The 26,020-nt window shown below is 42.3% G+C and overlaps 1 protein-coding gene across 3 annotated transcripts in view; it reads right to left on the bottom strand.

Annotated features, from left to right (window-relative positions):
• Positions 1–24,097, bottom strand: part of DET1 (DET1 partner of COP1 E3 ubiquitin ligase) — a 46,079-nt gene extending 21,982 nt beyond the window's left edge. The window contains exons 1-6 of one of the 3 annotated variants that reach the window (XM_081227036.1): positions 23,913–24,004; positions 16,841–17,366; positions 16,274–16,627; positions 13,338–13,525; positions 3,707–3,898; positions 7–645 (exon numbers count right to left, since the gene is read on the bottom strand). In XM_081227036.1, coding sequence (XP_081083162.1) covers positions 456–645; positions 3,707–3,898; positions 13,338–13,525; positions 16,274–16,627; positions 16,841–17,356 — 1,440 coding nt within the window. In that variant the 5' untranslated portion in view covers positions 17,357–17,366; positions 23,913–24,004 and the 3' untranslated portion in view covers positions 7–455. Of the gene's footprint in view, positions 1–6; positions 646–3,706; positions 3,899–13,337; positions 13,526–16,273; positions 17,367–23,912 lie in introns of those variants that run through there. The other 2 variants (XM_081227037.1, XM_081227035.1) reach the window with 2 other exon arrangements.
• Between the last annotated feature and the right edge of the window lie 1,923 nt (positions 24,098–26,020).

Raw genomic sequence — 26,020 nt, 5'->3', positions numbered from 1 at the left:
TTTAAGTACGAAAATACCAAGGCTTTATTTTTTTTTTCTTATAAAGACAGCCCTGTTATTGGCTAAGTGGAAAGATGTATACACTTCTCATGAGTAAACAAGATTCACCTGCTTCAGGCTGCATACCATAATGCCAAAGAAGTGACATGAAGGAGGCAGAGGTGTAATGCTCTCATCTTCATAGCAATAAAATGCAAAATAAAACAAAACTTAAATGGACTTAATTAATGCTGGGCATTCCCACAGGGAAAAGGCAAGAGGACTTTAAGTCGATCGGTAGTTGTACTGTGTACGACAAAAAAATTCCATCAGGCTGAGCCACATGGCTCTCCCCATCTGAGGTATACAGTCTGGAACCGACAAGGCTGAGAGTCAGGAGCTTCTGCTTTACAGTCCACTGAGATATGAAGGGGGCAGAGTCTTGGAAGACCAGATGACCCGCTCTGGTGAGGCACCTATGTGCAGCAGTGTCGCATATGGAAGTTGACAACATACTCAGCGTTAGTCCTCTGCACAGAGATAGCAAAAGGCTCAAAAGGGTGGAAGGTGAAGGCAACAAGGCGTCGCACCGTGTGGTTGATGGGGCGGCCCAGTAAGCCTGCCTGAATCTCAAACTTGAGCAGACCAGAGTCCCGGGCATAGAACCTAAACAGAACAAGAGAGAAGGAGAGGATGGGACAGATACTGACCACCGTCTTGAAACCTGAACATCAGGAAAATGTGCCAACTCATTATTTAACCTCATTGATGACATCTCCGCTAATAGCAGCCCCAGGTTATTGGAACTGCAAAATCACCTTTGTCTGATCAGCTCATTTTACGGGCAGGTTGATTATGAACTTCCCTATGCTGTCCTGAGTCACTGGGTCATTTCTCTTTCCCAAGATGACCCTTAGTTACAGCCTTAACTACAGCCTCCCCTTTTCCAGTAGCTACCTGCCCAAGATTGCCTAGGCCAGGACTGGAAATGAAATGTGAGCCACGTACGTTATTTTAAATTTTCAGGTAGCCACATTAAACAAAGTAAAAGGTGAAAGGTGAAATCAATTTTAATAATATTTTATTTAACCCAATATTGGTATCTAAAATATTATCATTTTAACCTATAATCAATATAAAAGATACTAAAAAATATTTTTTTTGTACTAAGCCTTTGAAATCTGATGTGTGTTGACACTTGAGCACATCTCAACTTGGACTAGTCACATGTTAGTGACGTCAGTGCTCAACAGCTACATGAGGCTAGTAGCTACTATAGAACAGTGCAGATCTAGGCCTATATTTGACTTTTTCACTTTTAAGAATAAATTCCTTTAGAAGGTTCTTCTTTTTCACACACAAATACAAAATACTAAGTAGTTTTTACTTTTTCATCTAACACAGTAAGAATAAAGAGGCTTCCATCCATCCCAATACTTAAATGCCTTTTTCCCACATGCAAAGTAAGTGCCCTGTGAACTTGGGAACTAGAGATGATCAGCAGGGTTGGGGCTGAATTGGGGGAAGTTCTAGAAAATAAAGAGCTCTGAAATAAAGAGCTCTATAATTTCCCTTTTGGGAAGCAAATATATACTAGACATAAAGATATTCATACCCCTTGACTCAACAATCCCATTTCTAAGAACTTATATCCTCAGAATTTAATTTAAATGCAGTAAATAGTGACATGAATAAAGATGCCTACTACAGCATTAGCTCTAATGTAAAAATGCCGAGAGAATAATGCTCAATAATAGGGTAATAAATAAATCAATTATGGTACACCTACTTGATGGAATAACATGCCACCATTAGGACTGTAACTGTGAGGACTATGTAACAATATGGGAAAATGTTTATTAAATAAAAGCAGGCATCGCTTCTCGGCCTTTTGGCTAAGATCAAGTGTAAATAAAAGCAGGCTACAAAGTATTATGCCAACCATGATTACAACTGTGTAAATGTAAACATGCATACTGGCAAAGACTAGAATGGAATATACAATAAGTGTTAGGGTAATGGCATTACCTCTTCAAATGACTTTTATATCCTTACATTTCTCATTTTAAATTAAAAATAAAGAATTACAAGAAAAATCTTTTAAGTCAGGGTCAATGGCATTTCCAGATTTGTTTAATCTTTTCAAATCAGAAAGGCAGGGAAGTAAAAAAGGAAATAAATGTATCTCGTGCTTTGTGACAATATCAAATGAGGCCAATTATCTGCTTTTATGTGTGAAAAACACATTCACCTTACCCACATAGTCCCCAGCACACAAAGGGCTTATAATTTAAAGTGAGTTGTTTGAGCTCCTAAATCTAACTACCAGTTTACAGGAAATATGGGGGAATGAGAAAGGCAGTAAATACGCCAGGGATGCAATGAGCAAAATCTAGAATGTGGTGAATGCTACCAGACGAACAACCTGGTTTCTTCAACAATTTAACTGCAAAGAAAGTAAGAGGGAAGCAGAGCCCATAGAATAAAAAAGACTTGAGAGGATAGCAACCAAATACAACATATACACCTTGTTAGGATCCTGACCGGAACAAACTGTAAAAAGACTATGCACAAGACAATAGGGAAATGTGAAAACTCACCAGATATCGGTGATCTTAATATATTTTTGTTAATTTTCGTAAGATGGAATAATGGTATTAAGGTTGCATGTTTTTAAGTCCTTACCTTTTAGAAATTCATACTGAAATATTTACAAGTGAAATGCTATGACACCTGGGATGTGATGGTCCAGGGTGGCAGTTGGGAGGGGAGGAGTGGTGGTGGAAAGAGATGAATCAACATTGACCATGAAGTGATAACTGCTGAAGCATGGTGATGGGTACAGGGAGGTTCATTATACTCCTCTACTTTAATATGTTTAAAATTTTCCATAATAAAAAAAATTTTAACTGGCTTTTAGAACCTGACTGCAATTTCTCAAAGGAAATATTACAAATGGTGATTAAGTGTTCAGAGTATGTTACACAAGCCTATTTAATACACAATGAAGCTGGATTATGCAATACTATCTACCACTATTTCTATGTGAAAAAGACCTTCCACAATCCAGCTCAGGGCTCCAGGAACACACCTCCCTTGAAATAACCCCACTAGTGGCAGTGGCGCCAGTTCCTCTCCCTAGTACCTATTACAGCACACAGAACCACCCAAGCTCCTGGCACAGACAAGCGGGTCTGTGAACTGGACATACGTGAGGAAGCCATTGCTTACAGGAGGTTAGTTTCAAGGTTCTAGCAATAATACAGTGATCTGCATTCCAAAATTCTTCCAAGTGAGGAAGCATGAGTTTCTCCAAAACCTGCCTGTTCCCCAAACTGTCTCTGCTATCGTTTCTATTAGGTAACATGAGAGGATAAAATAATGTGAGCTGGATAAAATTTAAGTCTCAATTATAAACACTATTAAGAAATGGTATTAGATTATTAAATTGAAAAGTATGGTTTCCTTCTCTGGATACCCTGAAAAGGGAACAACACTTATCTGAATTTGATGTTTTGATGAGAAGCAAAGAGCAGAACTAATTAATTTATGAGATTAGTGCCTGAATGATCAAAGTACCCACCACATTATAGAAATAGCCTACCCTCTGAATTCAACCCATGAGTACAAGTGGACAGAGTCACAGTGAAATGATGCTTAAGAAGAAGAGAAAGAGAAAGCAGGCCACCTCCTCAAGCAGCGTGCAGCTGAAGCAGGGATGGTGTACCTGATAGGGTGATCTCCACAAGTCTTGGGCCGCTCCATGACTGACACCCACTTGTCATCGTAGCTGAAGAGAGACAAATCAAGGTAGGGGCTACCACTGTAAGACTGGGCGCTGATGGGGAGCTGACCCAGCAGCCGGCGTACTGCCTCCGTGTGCCCTCCATACTTGGCATTTACAATAGTGTCTTTAAACCTAAAATAAAGCACCAGTGAGGAAGGCTGTGTTAGCGGCACACAAACTGCACTGGGTTTTAAACTGACAAACATATGTCTAAAAACAACTCATTCTGAAAACAAAATCTAGATATTGAATTCTGACACATCACAAATCTGCCTAGCTACAAATATTCTCAAAAAGCAAAAACAGAATGAGAAATTGGGAACATTAAGTTACTTTAGAAAAGTCAGCAAATATTCTACAAAAGTTAAAAACAGTATGACTTATCTATGACAAATATTTCTACTCAAACTTATTTCCCCCAAATAGCAGCCTTAGATTGCATTAAAAAGGAGTTACACAGAGCAGAGAATCCTGAACAGACACAGCCTCTGACTCTTCTTGGGATCAGTTATAAGCCAACTTACATCAAACCTTTTGACAAATTACTCATTCTTTGTTTAAATAAATTTTGGGAGCTAGCTACTTATACTTCTGCCAAAACACCAGTATCTAGAAGAACAGTAACATGGATACAGAATCACCTATCTGACTTATCATTAATAATAACAATAGAGCAGTTATTTCTCACAATTATAATGAATACTAAATTTAATACCCTTTGACCAAGTATTTCTATTCTTCTGGAAATTTGCCCTAAGGAAGAAAAATCCCTGTGCACGTTCAATATAGCACTGTTTATGACAATGAAAAATTGAGAGAAAAATTAAAAGCCTAATAGAAAACCATAATTTTCAAAGATTATATGGTAAAAGAGGAAATGTTTATGATAATGGTAAGTAAAAGAAGTAGGCTACAATCTGCATATATAGTACGATCAAAAACACACACACAAATTTATGCCTTAAAAAAAAAACTGGTGGAAATACATCAAAATGGTAATAGTTGTGTTTGCGTAATGACATTTTAGATTTTTTAACCTTCTTTTTCACTTTCCTATAGTTCCTTAGAAAATATGTCAACTGTTTATCAGCTTGATTTTTAAAATTCTCTATATTGAAGCATATCATATAGTTTAACAATCAAGGGGAAAATAATTTTTTTAGTCCAGGGGAGAAAATACGATATAACATCTCATCCCTGAAACGAATGGAATAAAAAACTTGAATGTTCAGGACTTCCCTGGTGGCGCATTGGTTAAGAATCTGCCTGCCAATTCAGGGGACACGGTTTCGAGCCCTGGTCCAGGAAGATCCCACATGCCGCAGAGCAACTAAGCCTATGCGCCACAGGTACTGAGCCTGCGCTCTAGAGCCCACGAGCCACAACTACTGAACCCACATGCCACAACTACTGAAGCCCGCGTGCCTAGAGCCCACGCTCCGCAACAAGAGAAGCCACTGCAATGAGAAGCCCATGCACTGCAACGAAGAGTAGCCCCTGTTCGCTGCAACTATAGAAAGCCCACACGCAGCAACGAAGACCCAATGCAGCAATAGATAAATAAACAAACAAACAAACAAACTTGAATGTTCGTAACTTTGATGAGACCAGAAAGATTGATTAGATGGGTTTTGATTTTTGTTTTCACTGCTAGCCTGCAGTGCTAGATGGACATTAACACTTCTCAGTTCCCCCAAAAGAAAGCCTAGTGTCAACACTGCTCTTCCATTATTTCTCTTGACAGTAATTTTCACAGCCTCAGTGTAAATCATAAAATTAAACCCTGGGCCACACAGAACTTATTTCTTTCCCTTTCATTTGAGCTGATATCAAAGATCCTGGGCCCTTTGGTTTTCAGCCCTTTGTCAGTGAAGACCTAGTACGCCAACCCTGCCTGACTCACTGGCTTCAAAAGGTGGCTTCGAATGATGGGGCTGGCCCACACCTTCATGATGACCACAAATCAAAGCCTCCGTGACAATCCATGGGCTGAAGCAGCTCCTATTCCCCGGCAGCACCCACCACCTCTACTCTCCAGGCTCCCCAACGACTAAAAGATGAAGCAGTGGGCTTCCCTGGTGGCGCAGTGGTTGAGAGTCCACCTGCCGATGCAGGGGACACGGGTTCGTGCCCCGGTCTGGGAAGATCCCACATGCCGTGGAGCGGCTGGGCCTGTGAGCCATGGCCGCTGGGCCTGCGCGTCCAGACCCTGTGCTCCACAACGGGAGAGGCCACAACAGTGAGAGGCCCGTGTACCGCAAAAAAAAAAAAAAAAAAGATGAAGCAGTCATCCCTCTGATGTCTTCACCTGATTAACTCCTAGCTCACTGTCACTCTGTCCAACTACGCCTCTCTTAATTCATGATTTCAAAATTCTCAGAGATGATCCTTCCAACACCACGGCTTCCTAGTTCCTGGACTTCCTTTCTGCCTCAGCCACTCATTCCAACGGTTATATCCTCAATCTCATTCTTACCAATGACTGCACCCCCCTGTAACAGGGTGCAGCACCACAGACTCCAACTATCTTCTCTCCTACTTTTCCAGCTAACTCCCTCTACTCATCCCAGCTTCAACATCCTTCAGCCCCAATGGGACCTAAATTCCATTGACTCTACCAACTTTTTTGCCATCCTACGCCTTCATCATGACCTCTTTTCCTTCCTCAGCCAGCTTAAATTTCACAATCATTAAAATCACAAAATTTATATCCATGAACTCACGTGGGCCCTTAATGCTGCAGGACACTCATGCTGCATTCCCATAGTCCAGCGAGTCTCCTACTCTCTTAGACGACTATTTCATCCCCCTCCTGCATGTTCATCCTCACGTAATGGCACTGCCTTCTTTGTAACTGACAAATAGAAGAAATGAGAAAACTTTTTAAAGCTTCCATCAGCACATCTGTACCTATTTAACTGTATGTGCTGCCCTAGAAGGCTAATCCATCCACTTGGGCACTAGGTTCTATCCTCTGACCTCATATACTTAACCAATTCTGCCCCCACCCCAACTTTTCCTAACCTATCAGTTTCCTCCTATGTACAAATCAGTCCCATCTGCAAACAAACATGCCATTTTCCCCTCCCATTTAAAAAATATCAATAAAAGCAGAAACTTAACACCACTTGCCCCTCCAGCTAACGCACCATTTTTCAGCTCTCCTTTACAGTAAAACTCCTCAAAGCACTTTTTCCTACTGTCTCTTATCCTCCCATTCTTTCTTAAACCCAACCCAAAGAGGCTTTCATGCCCACCATCTCACTGAAATGACTCTCATCAATGTCTCCAGTGATCTCCATGTTGATGACTCTAATCGCTGATTATCAGTCCTTACTGTACTTGAGCTGTCAGGAGGATCTGACACTCCTTCCTCGGAGAAACTACTAGACCTCTCCACTTACAGATCTTCTGATCTTCTCCCCTAAACCTGCTCCACCCACAAGCTTCACCATCAGAGTTTAATGGTAACACTCTCTTAACAAGTTGACTGGGACAAAAATGTTAGAATCATCTTTGACTTTGCTCTTTCACAGCCCATATCCCACCCTTCGCTAATCTTTTGGGCTCTATCTTCAAAATACATTGAGAATACAATTACTTACCACCCCCAATGTTATCACCCTGATCCAAGACACCATTATTCAACCAACAAATTATTACTGATAGCCTAGCATGGGCAAGGCACTTTTCTAGGTGCTTAGGATACTATAAATGAGCACAAAAGAACTTAAATCCTAGCGTCAGGAAACAAAAGGTAGCAATTTTATTTACTGGATCATTGCAATGGTCTACTAACTTCTACCCTATCCCCCTATGGTCTATTCTTAAAACAGCAGCCAGAGTGATCCTGTTAAAACACATGTGAGACCACATCACTCTTCTGCTCAAACACTACAAAATCTCACCTACACTTAAAGCCAAAGCCTTAGAATGGCCTTATGTGTCTGGTCCTGTCTCAGACCACATCTCTAACTACTCTGCCTCTTGCTTACTCCAGCCCGGCCACCCTGATCTCCCTGGTGTTCCTCAAACGCATGAGATCCACCTCTGGACCTTTAGATTTAATATTCCCTTTGCTTGGTATATTCTTCCCCCTGATATCCACATGGCTTGCTCCCTGACCTCCTTCAAAAGTTTTACTCAAATATCACCCTGTCGGTGAGGCCTATGCTAACAACCCCACTAGAAAAGAACTGACAATCTCCTCCTAATACCCTCAAACCCATCAGATATTCTAATAATTTTAACATTTTATTGGATACATCCCTCTTGGAAACCTCCCCGCTCCTGCTTCCACCTAGTCCAACTGGTGGCCTGTCATCCTGGAACTTCCCTTTACCATCATCCTCAGAATTCTCTGTGCTTCTCTCCACTGTTAAGACTCTATTCCCTGTACCATTCTTTCGTGGTTTACTGGGAAAAATACATATTCCAGAGGCTTCCATAGAAAAGGAACATGCAAGGTAATTTTTTAAGACCTTACGTGTCTGAAAATGTCTTTGTTACACCCTATTATTTGGATGTAGAATTGTAGTTTGGAAATCATTTTTTTCACAGAATTCTGAGGATATATAATTGTATTGGCTTCAAGCTTTCGGTATTATTATTAAGACTGATAACATTAATGACTTAATTTTTTATATATAAAATGTATGTGTTCTTTCTGGAAGTTTTTACAATTTTCTCTTTATCCTCAGTGTTCTAAAATTTCATGATGATATGCCTCAGTATGGGTTTTTTTATTTATTGACTGTACTGGTTACCTGATGGAGCCGTGATGTGCTAATAAGTTTAATAATTATTTCTCTGAAGGGAAAAAAGCCATGATTTGCAGCGCCTGCCGATTTCTTTGGTGTAAATCCTCCTGCTGTGGTCAATGTCAAGGTACCAAAGTGACATCACTGAATGCAGAGTTGTCAAGAGATGAGCAGTAGCACATCACTATATAATATTTTTACCAGATAAAATAGATACAAATAACCTCAAGAGTACGACAGTAAAGTAATTATGAATTAATAATTAGAAAATAATAATTATTATTATTTTTGTGTGTGTGTGGTACGTGGGCCTCTCACTGTTGTGGCCTCTCCCGTTGCGGAGCAAGGCTCCGGACGCGCAGCCTCAGTGGCCATGGCTCACGAGCCTAGCCACTCTGCAGCATGTGGGATCCTCCCGGACCGGGGCACGAACCCGTGTCCCCTGCATTGGCAGGGTGGACTCTCAACCACTGCGCCACCAGGGAAGCCCGAAAATAATTAATTTTTAATAATGGCTGTGTTTAACAGCTTGCAGAAACTCCTGAAAGTTTAATAGTTGGCTCTCACAAGCCAGGAGCCAGCTCCAGCATACCACTGGATGTTCCTTGCCAATCTGGAAGAGAAAGAGAGAGAGAGAGACAGAGACAGAGAGAGAGTGAGTGTGTGTGTGTGTGTATTCGCACGTCTTGCGGGACCTCAGTTCTCCAACTAGGGATTGAACCTGGGCCACGGCAGTGAAAGCCCAGAATCCTAACCACTAGGCCACCAGGGAGCATCCATGGAAATGTATATTTTTCAGTACTAGAAAACTGTTTAGGGTCTTCCCTGGTGGCACAGTGGTTAAGAATCTGCCTGCCAATGCAGGGGACATGGGTTCAATCCCTGGTCCGGGAAGATCCCACATGCCGCGGACCAACTAAGCCCATGAGCCACAGCTACTGAGCCTGCGCTCTAGAGCCTGCAAGCCACAATTACGGAGCCTGCCTGACTGGAGCCTGTGCTCTGCAACAAGAGAAGCCACCACAATGAGAAGCCCTCGCACCACAATGAAGAGTAGCCACCACTCGCTGCAACTAGAGAAAGCTCACGCACAGCAGAGAAGACCCAACACAGCCAAAAATAAAAATATATAGATTTTTTTAAAAAAGGAAAAAGAAAACTGTTTACATTATTTCCTCCCCTTCATTTTTCTACTGCTCCTTCTGAAATTAGCCAGATATTGGACCTCCTGGGAAAATCCTCTTTTTATCACTTCTCTCCCATTTTCCTACTCTTATCTTTTTATTCTACTTTCTTGGAGAGTTCCTAAACTATATCTAACAAAGTTTAAATTTCTAAAGCATCTCACTTAGCATTACTGTTCTAGGAATGTTCCTGTTTTCATAGTTTAAATTATTTCAGTGAATACTATGCTGTTTCTTTATTTTTTATACTGTTTGTTTTATTTGGTCTCTATCTTTTAAGATAAAGGCTTTGTTTAAGTGACTCATGATCCCTGATGTCCATTTTTTTCTTAAACATTTATTCTAACCTAAAATAGAATCCATTTTCATTTATTTTTACCAAAAGTTTATTGAAAACTGTAAAATTGAGCATTCAAATCCATATGTTCACAAGAAATAAAAAATAATTTTCATTTATATGTACACTATATTTTCAATGCAGCAAAGTATGATAACATGATTAATAAAATGTTATTAGGACACAATTCTCTGCGGGAGATAGAACAGACATATGAATTTGAAAAGAAAAAGAAATATAAAATTTCAAACAGTATGGGAATAACTTGCTCTATACGTTTTTTTTCTTCTTTTGGCCACGCCATGCAGCATGCGGGATCTTAGTTCCCTGACCAGAGATCGAACCCCTGCCCTTTGCAGTGGGAGCACAGAGTCTTAACCACTGGACCACCAGGGAAGTCCCTTACTTTGTACTTTTTATGTGAAATATTGAATACTAAATTACTATGGTATTAGATTCCCTTGGGTATATTTAAAAGTGTTAACACCTTAAACTTAGACAATGTTATATGCCAATTATATCTTGTAATGCTTTTTTTAAAAATGTCAATGTTTAATACATTGAAAATTGTATCCTTTTAAACTATTTAAATTTAACAGTAAAAAGTTTAAAGATTAACTTAATAATTGATGCATGAGGGTATCTACAGTTTCAAAATCTTTGCTGGTATGAAGCAAAATTTGGAAGATCACAAAGCTAGAATGCCACCTTTCTCTTTAACCTTTTATTTTCTCTTCCAGAGCTTCCTACAATTTCACTTAATTATAGGTACCTTGTGAAATAAATTTTCAGAAAACACAGCTTCCTCTAATTCCTGATGACATTATTCATTCAACAAATATCTAACATGCTCCTCCCACATGAAAGACACTGGCCTAGGTGCTGTGGATATGGCAGTGTATGTAACAGACAAAAATCCCTGCCCTCATGGAGCTTACCTTCTAGTGACTTCTTTGATGTTTTAACTGAGTGTACCCCGTTTTTGTTACTAGTCGATAATAATCTGCTTAATTTTAAAAGACAACAATTCATTTCAAAACGAAAAAAGCAAGATCTGATCCATGTTCTGCTTCCAAAAATCCTTCTATACTGAATAGAGATGCTAGTAAGGCAGAAAATTTGTGTGAACCAGAGAAAAAAAGGCATGTTTAGTTGTCTGAAAATCAATATCCATCTATTTTTAATCAAGTACTGGCCTTCCGTATAAATACAATGCCACTGAATTAGGTGTCTGCTTTGCTTGTTTTTCCCAGTGGCAGTAATGCTTATTCTGATTCATCCACTCACTCTGCTCTGATCTATACTGGAACCTAAAGCAGATATTTTCCATAACTAGCTAAGGTTGGGGAAGCAAGTTAGGTATGTGGAACGTGACGAGGCACTGAATGACTAGAGTAGGATTGAGCCCTTGGTCCAAAATAACTAGTCATTTCACAATAATAATTATGAGCAGCTCTGGTTCATAACAGGTGGGTATCAATTTAGGGTGACCTAGGTGTTTCAAGAGGGGCCTCCAAGTGTCTCTTCTTCGGGTTGGTCAGTTTCCCTGGGGAATTTATCTCTAATCTCCTGCCTGGGGAGTATAAGCTTGGATGCCATATCTGATAAGAGGGATAGGACTCTTCCCCAACAGTATGTCAATTTTCACTTAATTCTTGTTTTAAGCATGACATGTCTCATCCCTACTCTCAGCCATGCCTCATGAACATGAAACCAGAGCCTGCACAGTGCAATTTCTCCAGAGAATAAACCTCTAGCCTTTTGATGAGGTAGGGAAGAGACAATCATTTGGCAGTGTAGGCTTAAGGAAAGGAGCTAGAGCATCTGATTGCTCCTTTTAAGAATGTCATCCAGGGACCTCCCTGGTGGTCCAGTGGGTTAGGACTCTGAGCTTCCACTGCAGGGGACACGGGTTTGATCCCTGGTCGGGGAACTAAGATCCCACAATCCACGTGGCATGGCCAGAAAAAAAAAAGTCATCCAATCCTTCAGAGGTATGTAGGGCCTCCAATTTCTTGAACTTTTCCAGAGCTCTCTGGTGCAAGGCAACTTATTTCTTGATGGATAAGCTCTGCATTTTTTTTTTTTTTTAATCTTGGCTGCTCCAGGTCTTAGTTGCAGCATGCGGGATTGTTTAGTTGCAGCAATGTACTCTTAGTTGTGGCATGAGGGCTTCCTAGTTGTGGCACACGGACTTCTTAGTTGTGTCACACGAACTCTTAGTTGTGGCATGTATGCAAGATCTAGTTCCCCGACCAGGGATTGAACCTAGGCCCCCTGCATTGGGAGCATGGAGTCTTACCCACTGGACTACCAGGGAAGTCCCTAAGCTCTACGGTCTTTAAGTTTTTGTCCTCTAAGATATGTCAAGTTAGTTATCACTCATCCATGGGCTCTTCAGCTTCTAAAACTCTCTTGATATCTCCTCCCCATTCTCTTTGTTCTTGTAGCTTTATACCTCTTTTTTTTTAAGATTTATTATTTATTTATTTATTTTATTTACTTTTGGCTGCGTCGGGTCTTAGCTGCAGCATATGGGATCTTTGTTGAAGCGTGCGGGACCTTTAGTTGCAGCGCGCAGGCTTCTCTCTAGTTGTGGCATGCGGGTTTTCTCTTCTCTAGTTGTGCAGCGCAGGCTCCAGGGAACACAGGCTCTGTACTTGTGACGCATGGGTTCCAGAGCGCGTGGGCTCCGTAGTTTTGCAGTACGCGGGCTCTAGTTGAGGCGCGTGAGCTCAGTAGTTGTGGCACATGGGCTTAGCTGCCCTGTGGCATGTGGGATCTTAGTTCCCCGACCAGGGATCGACCCTGCGTCCCCTGAACTGCAAGGCGGATTCTTTACCACTGGACCACTGGGGAAGTCCCTCTTCTTCCTTTATTGTCATTTTAGTGGGGTTTTGGGATGGAACAGAGATAAATGCATGTGTTCAACACACACGTTTAACCAAAAGTTATAAAATTATGTCCTTAGTCATTCATTCAAAAAATATTTAAGTGCTTGACAGTGCACCACTGAAGATATAGCAATGAACTAAACAAAGACAGAGTCTCTTTCTGCAGCTAACATACAGTCTAGGAGGAATCATGGACAACACACAAGTAATTCCTCAGGCGCTAAGAAAGAGAAAAGAGAAGTTTAGGATGACACAATGGGTTACGACAAGCAGACTGATCCAAGGCCGGGTGGGCAGAAAGAATATGAGGTTTCTTGAAATAAATGACTGTTGGCTTCACACCAACAAATTTTCTGAAGAAAAATTAAGCTTGTTAAGCCTAGTGGAACAGCTTACCGGCGCTGGATCTGCCTTGCAAAATTGTTGCTGGAAGCTGAGCAGGGAAATTGGACTTCACTATGCAGGGTAGCGTTACGGAAGAGATCACAGAAGTTCTCAAACAGCTCCAAAAGCTCATCTGATGTATTCTCAAACACAGCGATCACCTCTGTTGTCACCATATTGTACACCACAAAGAAAGATGCCTGCGGAAGAACAGACAGACCTAAGTAATAGGCCTAGCAAATATCACTTTGGTTGAAAAATCAAGTTGCCCAAGTAAAACAGGCAAACGCCTCCACTCCGGCACTATGGCGGCAACATGATGCCAAGAGGTCTTGGAAAAGGAGGAAGCCTCAGTGGACTTGATCAATCAAGGGCCTCAGTGTTGCCTGATTTCCCACTGTACCTGCTGGAATTACCTGCTGGAGTTGTTCAGCATATATGTATAAAAAGGTTTTCAATCTTTCATTTCAAGCTGTGTGAAAATTTAATATTTTGCCTTCCAAGTGTTATTCCCTACTTACTCTCCAACCCACTTTTTTTAAATGCCAGATTTAATTTTCCTTCCTGCTGCGAAAGTGATTTGTAGCCAGGAGCTGCCTGTTGGCAAATTATTTTCTCTTGTATACTTACAGTTGAAAGTTCAATTCAGGGGCATTTCTTTTTCTCTCTTAATATTTCTAACATGCAGAAAGACATCTTAAATACACTGTGTCCACCTAGGCAAGTTGTAACCAAGCAGGGGACTGCTGCTGAACACACGAAAAATCAGAGAAGCATTTTCCATTTCTTTCTTCATAAATGTTCTTTCAGCCAAGAGCATTTGTAACATACATTTGAGATTCATAACAATTAATTTCAGAGGGGGAACCTGAAAACCATTCAAATGCCATAGGTGGCAGAGTTACTGTTTTCTCTGAATGAGCCCCTGGGCGACTGGCCCTCTTCTTTAAACCTCCAGTGCTCTGCTCAGCCTAACAAGGAAGTGCCGGGTACCTCTAGTTTTTATCACAGTGAATGTGGCAGTGTGAGTCAATCTGCAAGCTTCCAACAGGACTCTAGAAGTTTTCAGAACACTAGGATTAGTGTTCCGCCTCTTATGATTGAATTTAAATCTCCATTACCAATTTCTGGAGACATCTGGCCCACCTGTTTTAATAGTAATTAGTCCTTCCCAAAGCTTATATTACATGACTTTTGCGGTCATCTGGAAATTAAATTTGGCTGTAAATTAAAGAGGCTGGAGAGTAACCTGAGCATAATACCCATAATATTAGCAAGGCTTTGTGTTTAGGCGCACTTTTTACTCATTAACCTTATTGGAACCTATCAAATTAAACTGGGAAAGGAGGGGGGAGGACAACTAGGGCAGAGAGATTGGTTTAAAGTTACAAATTCTGTAAGCAAAGCATAGAGCCCTTGTAATGTTTCTGGCTACAACCTACTGTAGCTACTGGATATAAGTAGGTCATGTTTTAGCAAAGGAAAAAAGGATAATCTCAAATGCAGCAGTCACACAACATATTCCCTCCAAAATAAAAAGGTAATTATAGCTCAAACCTAAATACAAGATTGATTCATGTCCTTTCTATAAACCTGGACAGCGCTTTGATCATATTAGGGCTTCACCAGGATCCATCATAATTATGTGAATATAGAATTACACAAACATTTACTAGCCTTCCCACCAGGCCAGACTGGGAAATACAGGACAGGAGGGTACAGAAGTCAAGTGCTTCACGGACAACCTCCCATGACTCATAACATGAACTAGATGGGCTCACCCATGATGGCTCAATGGGTGACTTCATCATTAATAGAGAAGAAAAAGAATTCAGAAAAAAAATGATCTCCCCCCCCCTTATTTTTTAGAATACACAGGGTATGATTCAGAAGAAAAATATCAGAAAACATTTTACCATGGATGGCTGGTAAGGTCTTAGGAGACAATTCCTTATACAGTCTCTGTTACGGGCAGAATCAGCTGCAGGTCAATGAGAGAAACCAGACTCAGCTGACTTCATGGTTTACTGGTTTGTTCTGTTCTAAATTTCCACACTAGTATCTAAGGAGACACTCTGGAAATAGGAAAATGGGGGGACAAACGTACAGAAAGGTAGATCTCTCACTTGGTCAACACTAAAGTAAGGAGCTTCTCAAAGGGAAATGCCCAAATTACCCTGAATTTCAGCATGGTATTTCAACCCAAAAGTCTTAGAGGTTTCCATGCTCTTAACACCACGTTATTCCTATTTGTGAAATGCCTCTCTCCCCTACCAACATCTTTCACCCAAACTGAAAAACCCTCAGAACCTGCAGTCTTGATGATTCACTTGGTAGATCAAAAATTTTGGCTTCCTTTTGATCTTTTCACTGCTGCACAACCTATGTTCCAGCACATGGGCAAGGTCAGCATACAATCATAAAGCTTAATTCCGTCAAATGAACTTACCTATTACAATCTAAAGAAGATTTGGTGAGGAAGTATACTGACATCATTTAAGTAGGAAAGAAAGACTAGGTTTTTAGAAGATTTTCTTTTTCGTATGGTGAGTTCATTCTCATTGCCAGAACTAAACAGACCAATAAGCACAATCTTATACAAAATCAAGGCAGTATCCATAGGGAGTCAAACCTTGACCCTGTAGCATCTGGGCTTCCATCTCAAGGGTACTGAAAATGATCTGCAGAAGAATTAGGGTAATAATCACAGAGGTGACTACCTACATGTCAATGGCTTACGATATAGCTTCCATTTGTCCAAATGAGAAAAATCATTTTGAGAAATGATTAGAAAAATCGAGCTGTTTTAAGTTTGAGCCCTAAGATAGCAAAAATTCAAGATTACATAAAATGTGTTATTTCTGAGAGGCTGGCTATAGGCAAAGAGAGAAACCTTCCCATTGTGCCAAGAAGACTGGAGGGGTAAAGGGCAGGAGAGCACCTTATACCTGTGATGGATCTGTGACCCGCAGGGTTACGACATCCTCACTAGTATACTTGATAAACAGATGGTTTTCATCCAGAAGCTGCATTTTCCACATGCGCAGCTGCCGTAGTTGGTCAAAATACTGGAAGAAGCGCCTCTTGGCCATTGCACTACCATCCTGCTCTGCCCGGCGCCAAAGGTACACGAGCAGCCGGTGTTTCAGGGAGTTGATGAAGGGATCCCTGAAAGGATTGGCCATGCCTGTCTGACTGTCCCGCTGCACCTCAGGAAAAACAGCTGACACAGTGAGCAGGTCATCCTCATAGCAGAAGCGGCCAATGGTCCTCACATCAATGAACGTGCCTTCAGGAGTCACCTGGAAGACATGGATGGTCTGCTGCTGCACTGACAAGATGGCCAGGATGTTCTTATACAAGTACAACCCTTGGTTGTGTGACAGGACCACTTTGTCACACTTGAAGGTACGTGTATCACATAAGCGGCCAGTATGAAGGTCAATGATATGGAGGGAGTAGTCCTCCAGGGGGGACCGGGGGTTGGGGGTCACGGACTCACTGTTCCGATATACCTCATAAAAAGGAGGGTGAGGCTCGTCTGGGAGATAGGCAGCTGAGCCCACGATGACACAGCGGCAGTCATCAGTGAAGAGGCTGCACTCCCGGTTCAGGTGCTCGCCATTGGCCGCCACATTGGTAATGTGCAGCAGGACAAAAAAGCGTTCGAAGAGCCGGCCACGGATGTTGACTGACCGCTGGTCATTGCCATTGGACAGGATCTCCCCCTCATAGCCCTGCAGTAGGTCCTCAGCTGCCTGGCAGCCCTGGTACTCATAGATTTCGAGAGATGTCTGGTCTGAAGAGAAAGCAATGAAGTAGCGTCCATCAGGTGAGAATTTACGCAAGAAACAAGGCGGCTTTTCAACATTGACGACCGTGAAGTTGGGGAAGACATTCTGGTGGAACACTCGGACCTGGTGCCAGTGGGTGCCTGCCTTGCCTGAACTGATCCGCCGGCGTTCCAGGCGGTGAATGACATTTTGGTTTTGGATTCTTCGAGGTTTGATGGTGGAAACATGATGATCCATTATCACATCTCTGCATGGAAAAGTAAAGAAGTAGTCAAGAAAATAAACAAAATTTACCAAAACATAAACACACTTGACCTTTGAACAACGCAAGGGTTAGGCACACCAATCCCCTGCAGCTGAATATCCAAGTATAACTTATAGTCAGCTCAGTATACATGGTTCCTTCCTATCCATGGTTCCTCCACATCCACGGATTCAACCAACCGGGGATGTCTAGCACTGCAGTATTCACTGATGAAAAAAATCCATGTGTAAGTGGACCTGCACAATTCAAATCTACGTTGCTCAAGGGCCAACTGTGTATATACAAGTCAAATAGATTTCCTTCCATATATCCTGGACCTAGGATGAACTAAACAAGTTCCTTCCCAAGTTATAGTTAGAAAGTGGTCAGGACATTTTTGAGTCTAGAAACAGGTTTGAGGGAAGGACCTAATTCCCTAGGAATACCTTCAAAGCATGCTTAGCTGTTGGGAATGTTCAACAGAACAAACCTTAGAACTACATCAAATTTGTTCAGTGTAAACACCACATTCAATGTACATTCATTTAAAAAATATATTTATTGGGCTGTTAAGATGTCCATACTACCCAAAGCAATCTATAAACTCAATGCAAAATTCCAAAATCCCTATCAAAATCCCAAAATCATTTCTGGCAAAAATAGAAAAATTCATCCTAAAAATTACATGTAATCTCAAGGGACTGTGAAGAGCCAAAACAATTTTGTAAAAGAACAAAGTTAAAACACTCAGACTCCCTGATTTCAAAAACTGTTACAAAGCCACAGTAATCAAAAAAGTGTGGTACTGGCATAAGACAGAAAAATATACCCAATGAACAGAATTAAGACTTAAGAAATAAACCCTCACATATATAAACCTGAGATTAGAAGTTCAGAGAACCCCAAACATGATAAACCCAAAGAAATCCATGCCCAGGGATTTCCCTGGTGGTGCAGTGGTTAAGAACCCACCTGCCAATGCGGGGGACACGGGTTCGATCCCTGGTCCGCGAAGACCCCACATGCCACGGAGCAACTAAGCCCGTGCGCCACAGCTACTGAGCCTGCGCTCTAGAGCCCGCAAGCTACAACTACTGAAGTCCACGCACCTAGAGCCTGTACTCCGCAACAAGAGAAGCCACCACAATGAGAAGGTCGTGCACCGCAATTATGAGTAGCCCCCACTAGCCGCAACTAGTGAAAGCCAATGTGCAGCAATGAAGACTCAACGCAGCCAAAAATAAATAATAAATAATTTATTTAAAAAAAAAAAAAAGAAAGAAAGAAATCCATGCCCAGGCATACCATAGTCAAATTGTGAAAAACTAAAACACAAAGTAAAAATCTTGAAAGCAACCACGTAAATGACACATTACCTATAAGGGAACAACAATTCATTTATCTGTGGATGTCTCATGAGAAACTATGGAGACCAAAAAGAAGCAAAGCAACATTTTTAAAGTGCTGAAATAGCTGTCTGTTTCATCATTCAAATCTCAGCCAAAATAGCAACTCTTCAGAGTTTTTGCCAGACTACCTTACCTAAAGTCATGACTTTTTCCATCCACATCAACCTACTATTTTATTTTCTTCAGCCCTTATCACCTTCTGAAACCATTTGTTTACCTTTTTAGTATCTTTTTCCCCCATACAAGACAGCAGGGGCCTTGCCTAATTCCTTGCTGAATCTCCAGCACCTAGGACAGTGCCTGAGGCACAGTAAATGCTAACAAATATGTTAAATGAATGAATGGAACAACATTTGACAAAGGTGTTAAAGGATAAAGAACTCACTAGGCAAAATAAAGGAGGAACATTTCAGAAAGAAGGTAGCTTAAAAAATATACTTAAAAAGAGTGTAGGGCTTCCCTGGTGGCGCAGTGGTTGAGAGTCCGCCTGCCGATGCAGGGGACACAGGTTCGTGCCCCAGTCCGGGAAGATCCCACATGCTGTGGAGCGGCTGGGCCCGTGAGCCATGGCTGCTGGGCTTGCGCGTCCGGAGCCTGTGCTCCGCAACAGGAGAGGCCACAACAGTGAGAGGCCCACGTACCACAAAAAAAAAAAAAAAAAAAAAAAAAAAAAAAAAAAAAAGAGTGTAGCATGGCACATTTGGGAAACACGATACCAAGTGGTTAGAACACAGGAAACACAGAGTGATAAGAGAAGCCTAGAAAAGTAGATTGGAGCCAGATTGGAAAATCCTTTGTATGCCACGTCATGCAAGTTATTACAGGTTTTAAGCAGAGGAGTGACTCTATCCAATCTATGCTTTAGAAATAAAAACATACAGACAATGGGGAATTTGCTTATATTCTGTCTCCTAAAAGAGATCTGAAATGCCTTATATAAGTATATATACTACCTAGTCAAGTTAAAAATGTGCATACCTTATGATTGAGCAAATCAAGTTTCTCAAACTGCTAGTCACAACTCACTGATGGAGGCTTGAAATCAATTTAGTGCATATACTAATTGACATTTCAAAAAATGGAATAAAACAGAAAATACCAAACTGTATCACATATTTTCAATACGTATGTGAGTTACATGCACTGGGTGAGGATATAAAATATATTTCCTACTGATCTAGACTAGAGCAAAAGACTGCAAACAACCAGCCTCAGACCAATCTAGCCTGCCTGCCTTTTTTTTTTTTTTTTTTTTTTGGCTGTACGCGGGCCTCTCACTGTTGTGGCCTCTCCCGTTGCGGAGCACAGGCTCCGGATGCGCAGGCTCAGCGGCCATGGCTCACAGGCCCAGCCTCTCCGCGGCATGTGGGATCTTCCCGGACCGGGGCACGAACACACGTGCCCTGCATCGGCAGGCGGACTCTAAACCACTGGGCCACCAGGGAAGCCCTGCCTGCCTATTTTTATAAATAAAGTTTTATTGGAACACAGTCATACGCACTCATTTACATCTTGCCTATGGCTGCTTTTGCCCTACAAAGGCACGGTTCATTTATTAAGACCAAAGACCACACAGCCCACAAGCCTGAAATATTTACTACCTGGTCTTTTGCAGAAAAAGTCTGACAACCCCTGATCTTGAGCACTGGTTCCCAACTGGGGCAATTTTGTAATATATGAAGATATTTTTGGTTGTCATAACTTGGGAGGGAGGAAGGGGTGCTTGGGGTGCCCATCAAACAGAAGACAGGGATGATGCCAAACATCCTACAGTAAACAGGACAGTCCCTCACATCCAGCCCAAAATGTCAATAGGGCTAAGGTGGAGAAATCCTGATGTAGAGAAGTGTCTGCACATACGTAACAGGAGACATATACAAGGATGTCTCTAGTAGGACTGTTAGCAACAGCAAAAACTGACAACACTCCAAATGTCCATCAACAGTAGACCAGATAATTCATCCACGCATATTCATGCAGCGGAATCTCTTTTCTTTTTTTTAATGTTTTTGTTTGTTTGTTTTTTGGCCATGCCACGTGGCTTGCAGGATCTTAGTTCCCGGACCAGAGATAGAACCCAGGGATCGAACCCGGGCCCCAGCAGTGAAAGCGCTGAGTCCTAACCACTAGACTGCCAGGCAATTCCCCAAGCAGTGTAACCTTATGGAGTAATGAATTAATGTACTACAGTTATATATAACAACACAGATGAATCTCAGACACAGTGTTGAATGAAGAAAGCAAGCTACAGAATACATACAATGTAATTTCCTTTATATAAGCTTCAAACAATTTCTACTTTAAGAATACAAATATATATGGTATACAATTACAAAAAGCAAAGGAATCATAAACATAAAATTCAAAACAGTGGTTACCTCTGAGGAAGTAAGAAATGGGATGGGAGTTAGGGACACATTGGCACTTTTAAGTGTATATTTTTTCCCTTCAATCAGCATTGATTGTACTGTTGTTCTTTTAAAATTACATATGTTTTTTAAGTAATATTTGTGCTTACTCAGATTTTTTTTTAATTAGAATAATCATTGTGAAGGGAAAACAAAGGTAGGACAATAAAATGAAGTCTGAAGTACACAAAAATGCATGCCCTCAGGACCTGCAGAACTGCCAAGCTTCTAATTTGGCTCTGACTTTCTCAACAGACAAGGCAGAGGAAAATACAGTCAGTTACAGAACTTGCACTGCCAAGAAGATAAAAACTTAATAGCTGCTTGGAAGAAGCACAGCAATACCCATCGCTGGATTTAAAAAGAAATCTCTCTCATGAGTCTTCTCAAAGGACCCTGGCATGATACAGTGAGCAATATCCTCCACTTATGAACAATAAACACAATGCTGAGTTTCACACAGCTACTCCTTTTAACAGTGACATAGCTGATGTGCCCATTTTGATACAGTCCAAAAAACATACTGGTAAGGTTTAAGCATTTTAAAATACCAAGTACTGTACAAAACTGCCTCCCTCAATCCCTGCCCAGGACACCTCTGCCACCAGCACCCTGCGAACCTAAGATGAGGGCTGGAGTCAGAGAGGGAGACCAGAAAGGGATGAGAGAGGCAGGTAAGGCCCATGAATGGAAGTAGGAGTAGGCATCAGACGCCATCTAGCAGACTAACCACATATAACGGAATCAGATAAAGTAAACTAGCTGTTCCGACGTAGAGCCATTGATCATTTTAAGCAAAGCAGATGCTTAATTCTAAAAAAAATTTGTATATATTTTGAACAGTTCCATCTTAAATTCTCCAATTTGTCTTTTTAAGGGAAAAGCCACCAGTACTATGGTGGAGGGAGTAAAGGGGTGGGGTGGGTGGAGGTGAAGGCCTGCTGGCTTCAGCTCCAAATTGGACAGAAAATCCACACTTAATTTCCTAACCCTTCTCTCAGTGTGCTCTCTCTCCCTCTCCATATTTTACATCACACAATTATGGTTTTTAGAGAGATGGTGGAATTCTTAGTCTTTTTCAACTTGTTATTCCAATTATAAAATACACGCTCATAAACTCAAACCATATAGAAAAAGTACATCAGGAAAGTCCCTTCTAGTCAGAGTGGGAGTTATGAAAAACGTTAGAGTAACTTATATTTTTCCCAGAAGCCCTCTACCCATTTCCCTAGTCCAGTAAATGGCATGGCCATCCACCTGCTAAAAGGAACGAGAAAGTTGAGTCTCCCTCGATACCTCCTTCCCTCAGCCCCCATACCTGATCAGTCACCAAACTCTGGAAATTTTACCCCCTAAACAGTCCTCTAATGCTCCACCCTTACCCAAAATTTTATAACTTCATGTCTACGTTATTGCAACTGCTTCCTAAGTGGTCTCCCTAAATCCACTCCTATCCACTTCCAATCCACTTACCAGAGCAATCTTTTCAAAATGCTTTTTTGATCACATCCTTTCCCCTACAGATTAAAACAAATATCTTTCCATTGCTCTTAATGATACGGATCAAAATCCTTGCCGTGCCAACCAGATGCCTCAAAGGCTCAGTGCTGCCTCTCCAGCCTCATCTTTTCCCATTTTACTCTAATCATTTCTTCAACAAGTGGCCTACCTCCTGCCTCTGAACCTTGGCACATGCTCTCCACCTCAATCTAAAAAAAGCTCTTCTCTTCAGTTTGCCGAGTTAACTCCTATTTCAGGTTATCAGCCTAATCATCACTTCCTGAGAGAAGTCTTCCTTAACCTTCCCCACCAGATAAAACACCAATACACCAGCCATACCTCTCCTTCTCAGCACTTACCACGCTTGCAACTTCATCTCTGCATTTTACTTATGTCTGTGGCACTAGATGGTGAACTCCTGACCGGTACACAAACATTATATCCTGTATGCCCATCACAGCATTTGACCCATTGAAAGCCTCCTTTCCTGAACGTTCTTTACCAACTCAAATATCCACAGGGGCTGTTCGCTCTGCCTAGCATGTATTTCCTCTGGCCCTTGCCATACTTCTCAAGCCGCAGCTCAAGTGTCCTCTCTTTCAGGAAGTCTGCTCTGACCACCCTTGCCGAAAGAGATCTTTGTTGCTTTACCATTACTTTTTCTGTTCATCTTTTCCATAGCCATTGCCACAATTTGTACTTTCAGCGGCATGGTTAGGTGTTTAATGTTCGACTCCCGGTGTTTAATGTTCGACTCCCCCGTAAACTATCCCCTCCAGGCAGGACGTAACCACGGCTACTTCAGTCACCTTAGTTTTCAGAGAACCTAGCACTAGGGCTGCCCCACTGCATGGGTTCGTACGTTATCTATGGAACGAAAGAAGAAAGCCTGATTGTACTGGGCCACTAACTCGTGCGGTACTAAGCAAGACCTTCCTCCCTGCTAGGTCTGTTTCCCCGGGCAGGCAGGTGCACGTAACCCTCAATTACTTCTGATGGCTTCCTAAACGGGAAGGGGATACCCAGGGGCGGGCACACACGCCCAACGGGGCGCCCCCGGAAAGAAAAGCCCGGGGCGGGGCCTCAATGGGAAGAGAATTCTGAGGGAAGGCGGGGGCCGCAGGGCCTCGGCGTCATGCGGGAAGGGGGCAGCCCCATGGCGGTAACTCGAAGAGGCCTCGGGGCGGGCCTGACGGGTTTGGAGGCTGGAACAAGGAAGGAGAAGTCCTCACCTGTCCGGTCCGGGCTCAAAGGGCCGGGGCGAGGGACTCCCCGACCTGCTCGGCGCGCGCCTCCCCCAGCCCCGCCCCCGCCATGCTGTGGGACCAGGTGCCCGCAGCCGCCGGCTCCCGCTTCCGCTAGCCACTGGAAGTGCGGTGCAGCGAGAAGGAAAGTGGAGAGAGCGCGGCACCCGTCCGGCCGGCCCTGAGAGACGGTACAGCGCACCCTGCTGCCCGGAGGGGGATCGAAGCCCTAGAGGCCCAGGGGCTGCGAAGGAAAAATTGAACCAGGCGCTATAACCTCGGCACCTGAGTGATCTCCTATGGCAGTGTCTCTGCACCTGCTGGACACACTTGCCAAAACATGAATAAAAATTAATTTTTCACCTCTTGATTAAATGCACCATTTCATCAGCTGAGAAACTATCCGTTTTCTGTTATCTCCTCCCAGACGGTGAGCTCTTTAAAGACCGAGGCTGTACTGATCTCTGAACGCTGTGCCCAACACATTTACTAGCACACAGTGGACTACAGTAAAAGCTTCTTGCATTAAATTAATGCTATAACCTTTACTTGACTTTTACTTACATTATCTCATTGTCTCTTACAACCTGGTTCCTCCCCCGAAGCCTCTGCTTTGTCCTATTTCTGGGGACATCCTGCCCCCAGATTTCCCTGCCTCAGCCTCCTTCAGATAATTCAGGTCTCAGAGCAAATGTCACTTCCTCAGAACTCTTGTCTGACCACTCTCATTTCACCACCATCGTGCTATTTCTTCCTAGCACTCATCACTATCTGATATTACCCTATTTGTTTTGTTTTGTTTTCTTTCTTTTTTCTGTTTCCCTTGCCCCCACTAGAATGTAAATTCTGTGAGAGTATGGGTTTCGTCCTTTTTTCTTTTCTACCCTCACCTAGACCAGGATTTAGCATCTTGCTGGTGCTCAAGGAAGGTTCAGTCCGTGAATGAATGGCTCTGCCCTTAGGGCTCACAGCATCTGTATGAGGAAGGAATGTTTATTGGCTTTTTTTTTTAAGTGCAATTTTATTAACTTAACTGTCTTGGTTGACGTTGTTATAACAAAATATCATAGACTGTTCATTGGCTTTTACAGATGAGGAAACTGAGGCTCAAGGAGGATCCATGACTTGGAGATGAGGGTGGTTAAAAGGAAACACCATGGGTTCTTGGTCCAGTCTTGACTTTTCCAAGCTGAATGTACTGACTTCAGAGTCTCTATTTCTTCTTCTAGGAAAGGAAGATATGGTATGCAGAGTATATCTCAAGTAGAGAAAAAAGAAGGAGAAGGAGAAGAAAGGGAAGGAGAAGGAGAGGAGAAGAAGGAGAGGAGGAGGAGGAGGAGCTGAAGAAGAAGGAGAAAAAGAAGAAGAAACTCTAAATTTCAGGTTGCCCCCAGCTTCGGGGCTGGGGTGGCCCATGGAGCCAGCTCTGAGTGGGCTGCCGGCCTTCCCCTTCCCCATTCAGCTTGTCAGATGACGCCCCCAGTAAGGGGTCAGCCCAGCACCCTCTCACCACCCCCCCACAGCCCTCCCTGGACACTCCTGCCCACCATGAGGGAGGCAGGACTTTCTCGAGCTCCTCTGATTTCTTCAAGGATAACTTTTCCTGTCGAGTGGAGTGGTTTAGGACAAAAGCATTCTGGGACATTGAATTCATCATACTTTCCTCAACTTTTGTATGGGTTTGAAATTTTTCATAACATCAACAACAGCAAAAGCTGAAGCTACCCTGCAGCCTGCCTGGCACTCAAGTATCACTTACCGATTAGCTTACTCTCATGCTTGACCTACAAGAAGAGAGAGGAATGGAAGGAACTCCCTCTCCTGGAATGTAGATCTGTACTGCCCTGTCCCTGGCATGCCACTGCATGAGGATGACAGGTGAATGGGGGCCATGCCTTCCCTTCTCTGCTGACCATTGGCCTGTAAGTTTTCCCCAAGAGCTTATTACTTAAAAAAAAAAAAAAAAAGGAGTTTTGCAGTAAAACTGGTTTAGTTATTTTTTAAAATAAATTTATTTATTTATCTTTGGCTGTGTTGGGTCTTTGTTGCTGCACACAGGCTTTCTCTAGTTGCAGCGAGCGGGGGCTACTCTTCGT

The sequence above is a fragment of the Mesoplodon bidens genome (assembly GCF_964165515.1).
Source record: "Mesoplodon bidens genome assembly, chromosome: 3".
Taxonomy (NCBI): Eukaryota; Metazoa; Chordata; class Mammalia; order Artiodactyla; family Ziphiidae; genus Mesoplodon; species Mesoplodon bidens.
This window is presented reverse-complemented; position numbering and strand designations above follow the sequence as displayed.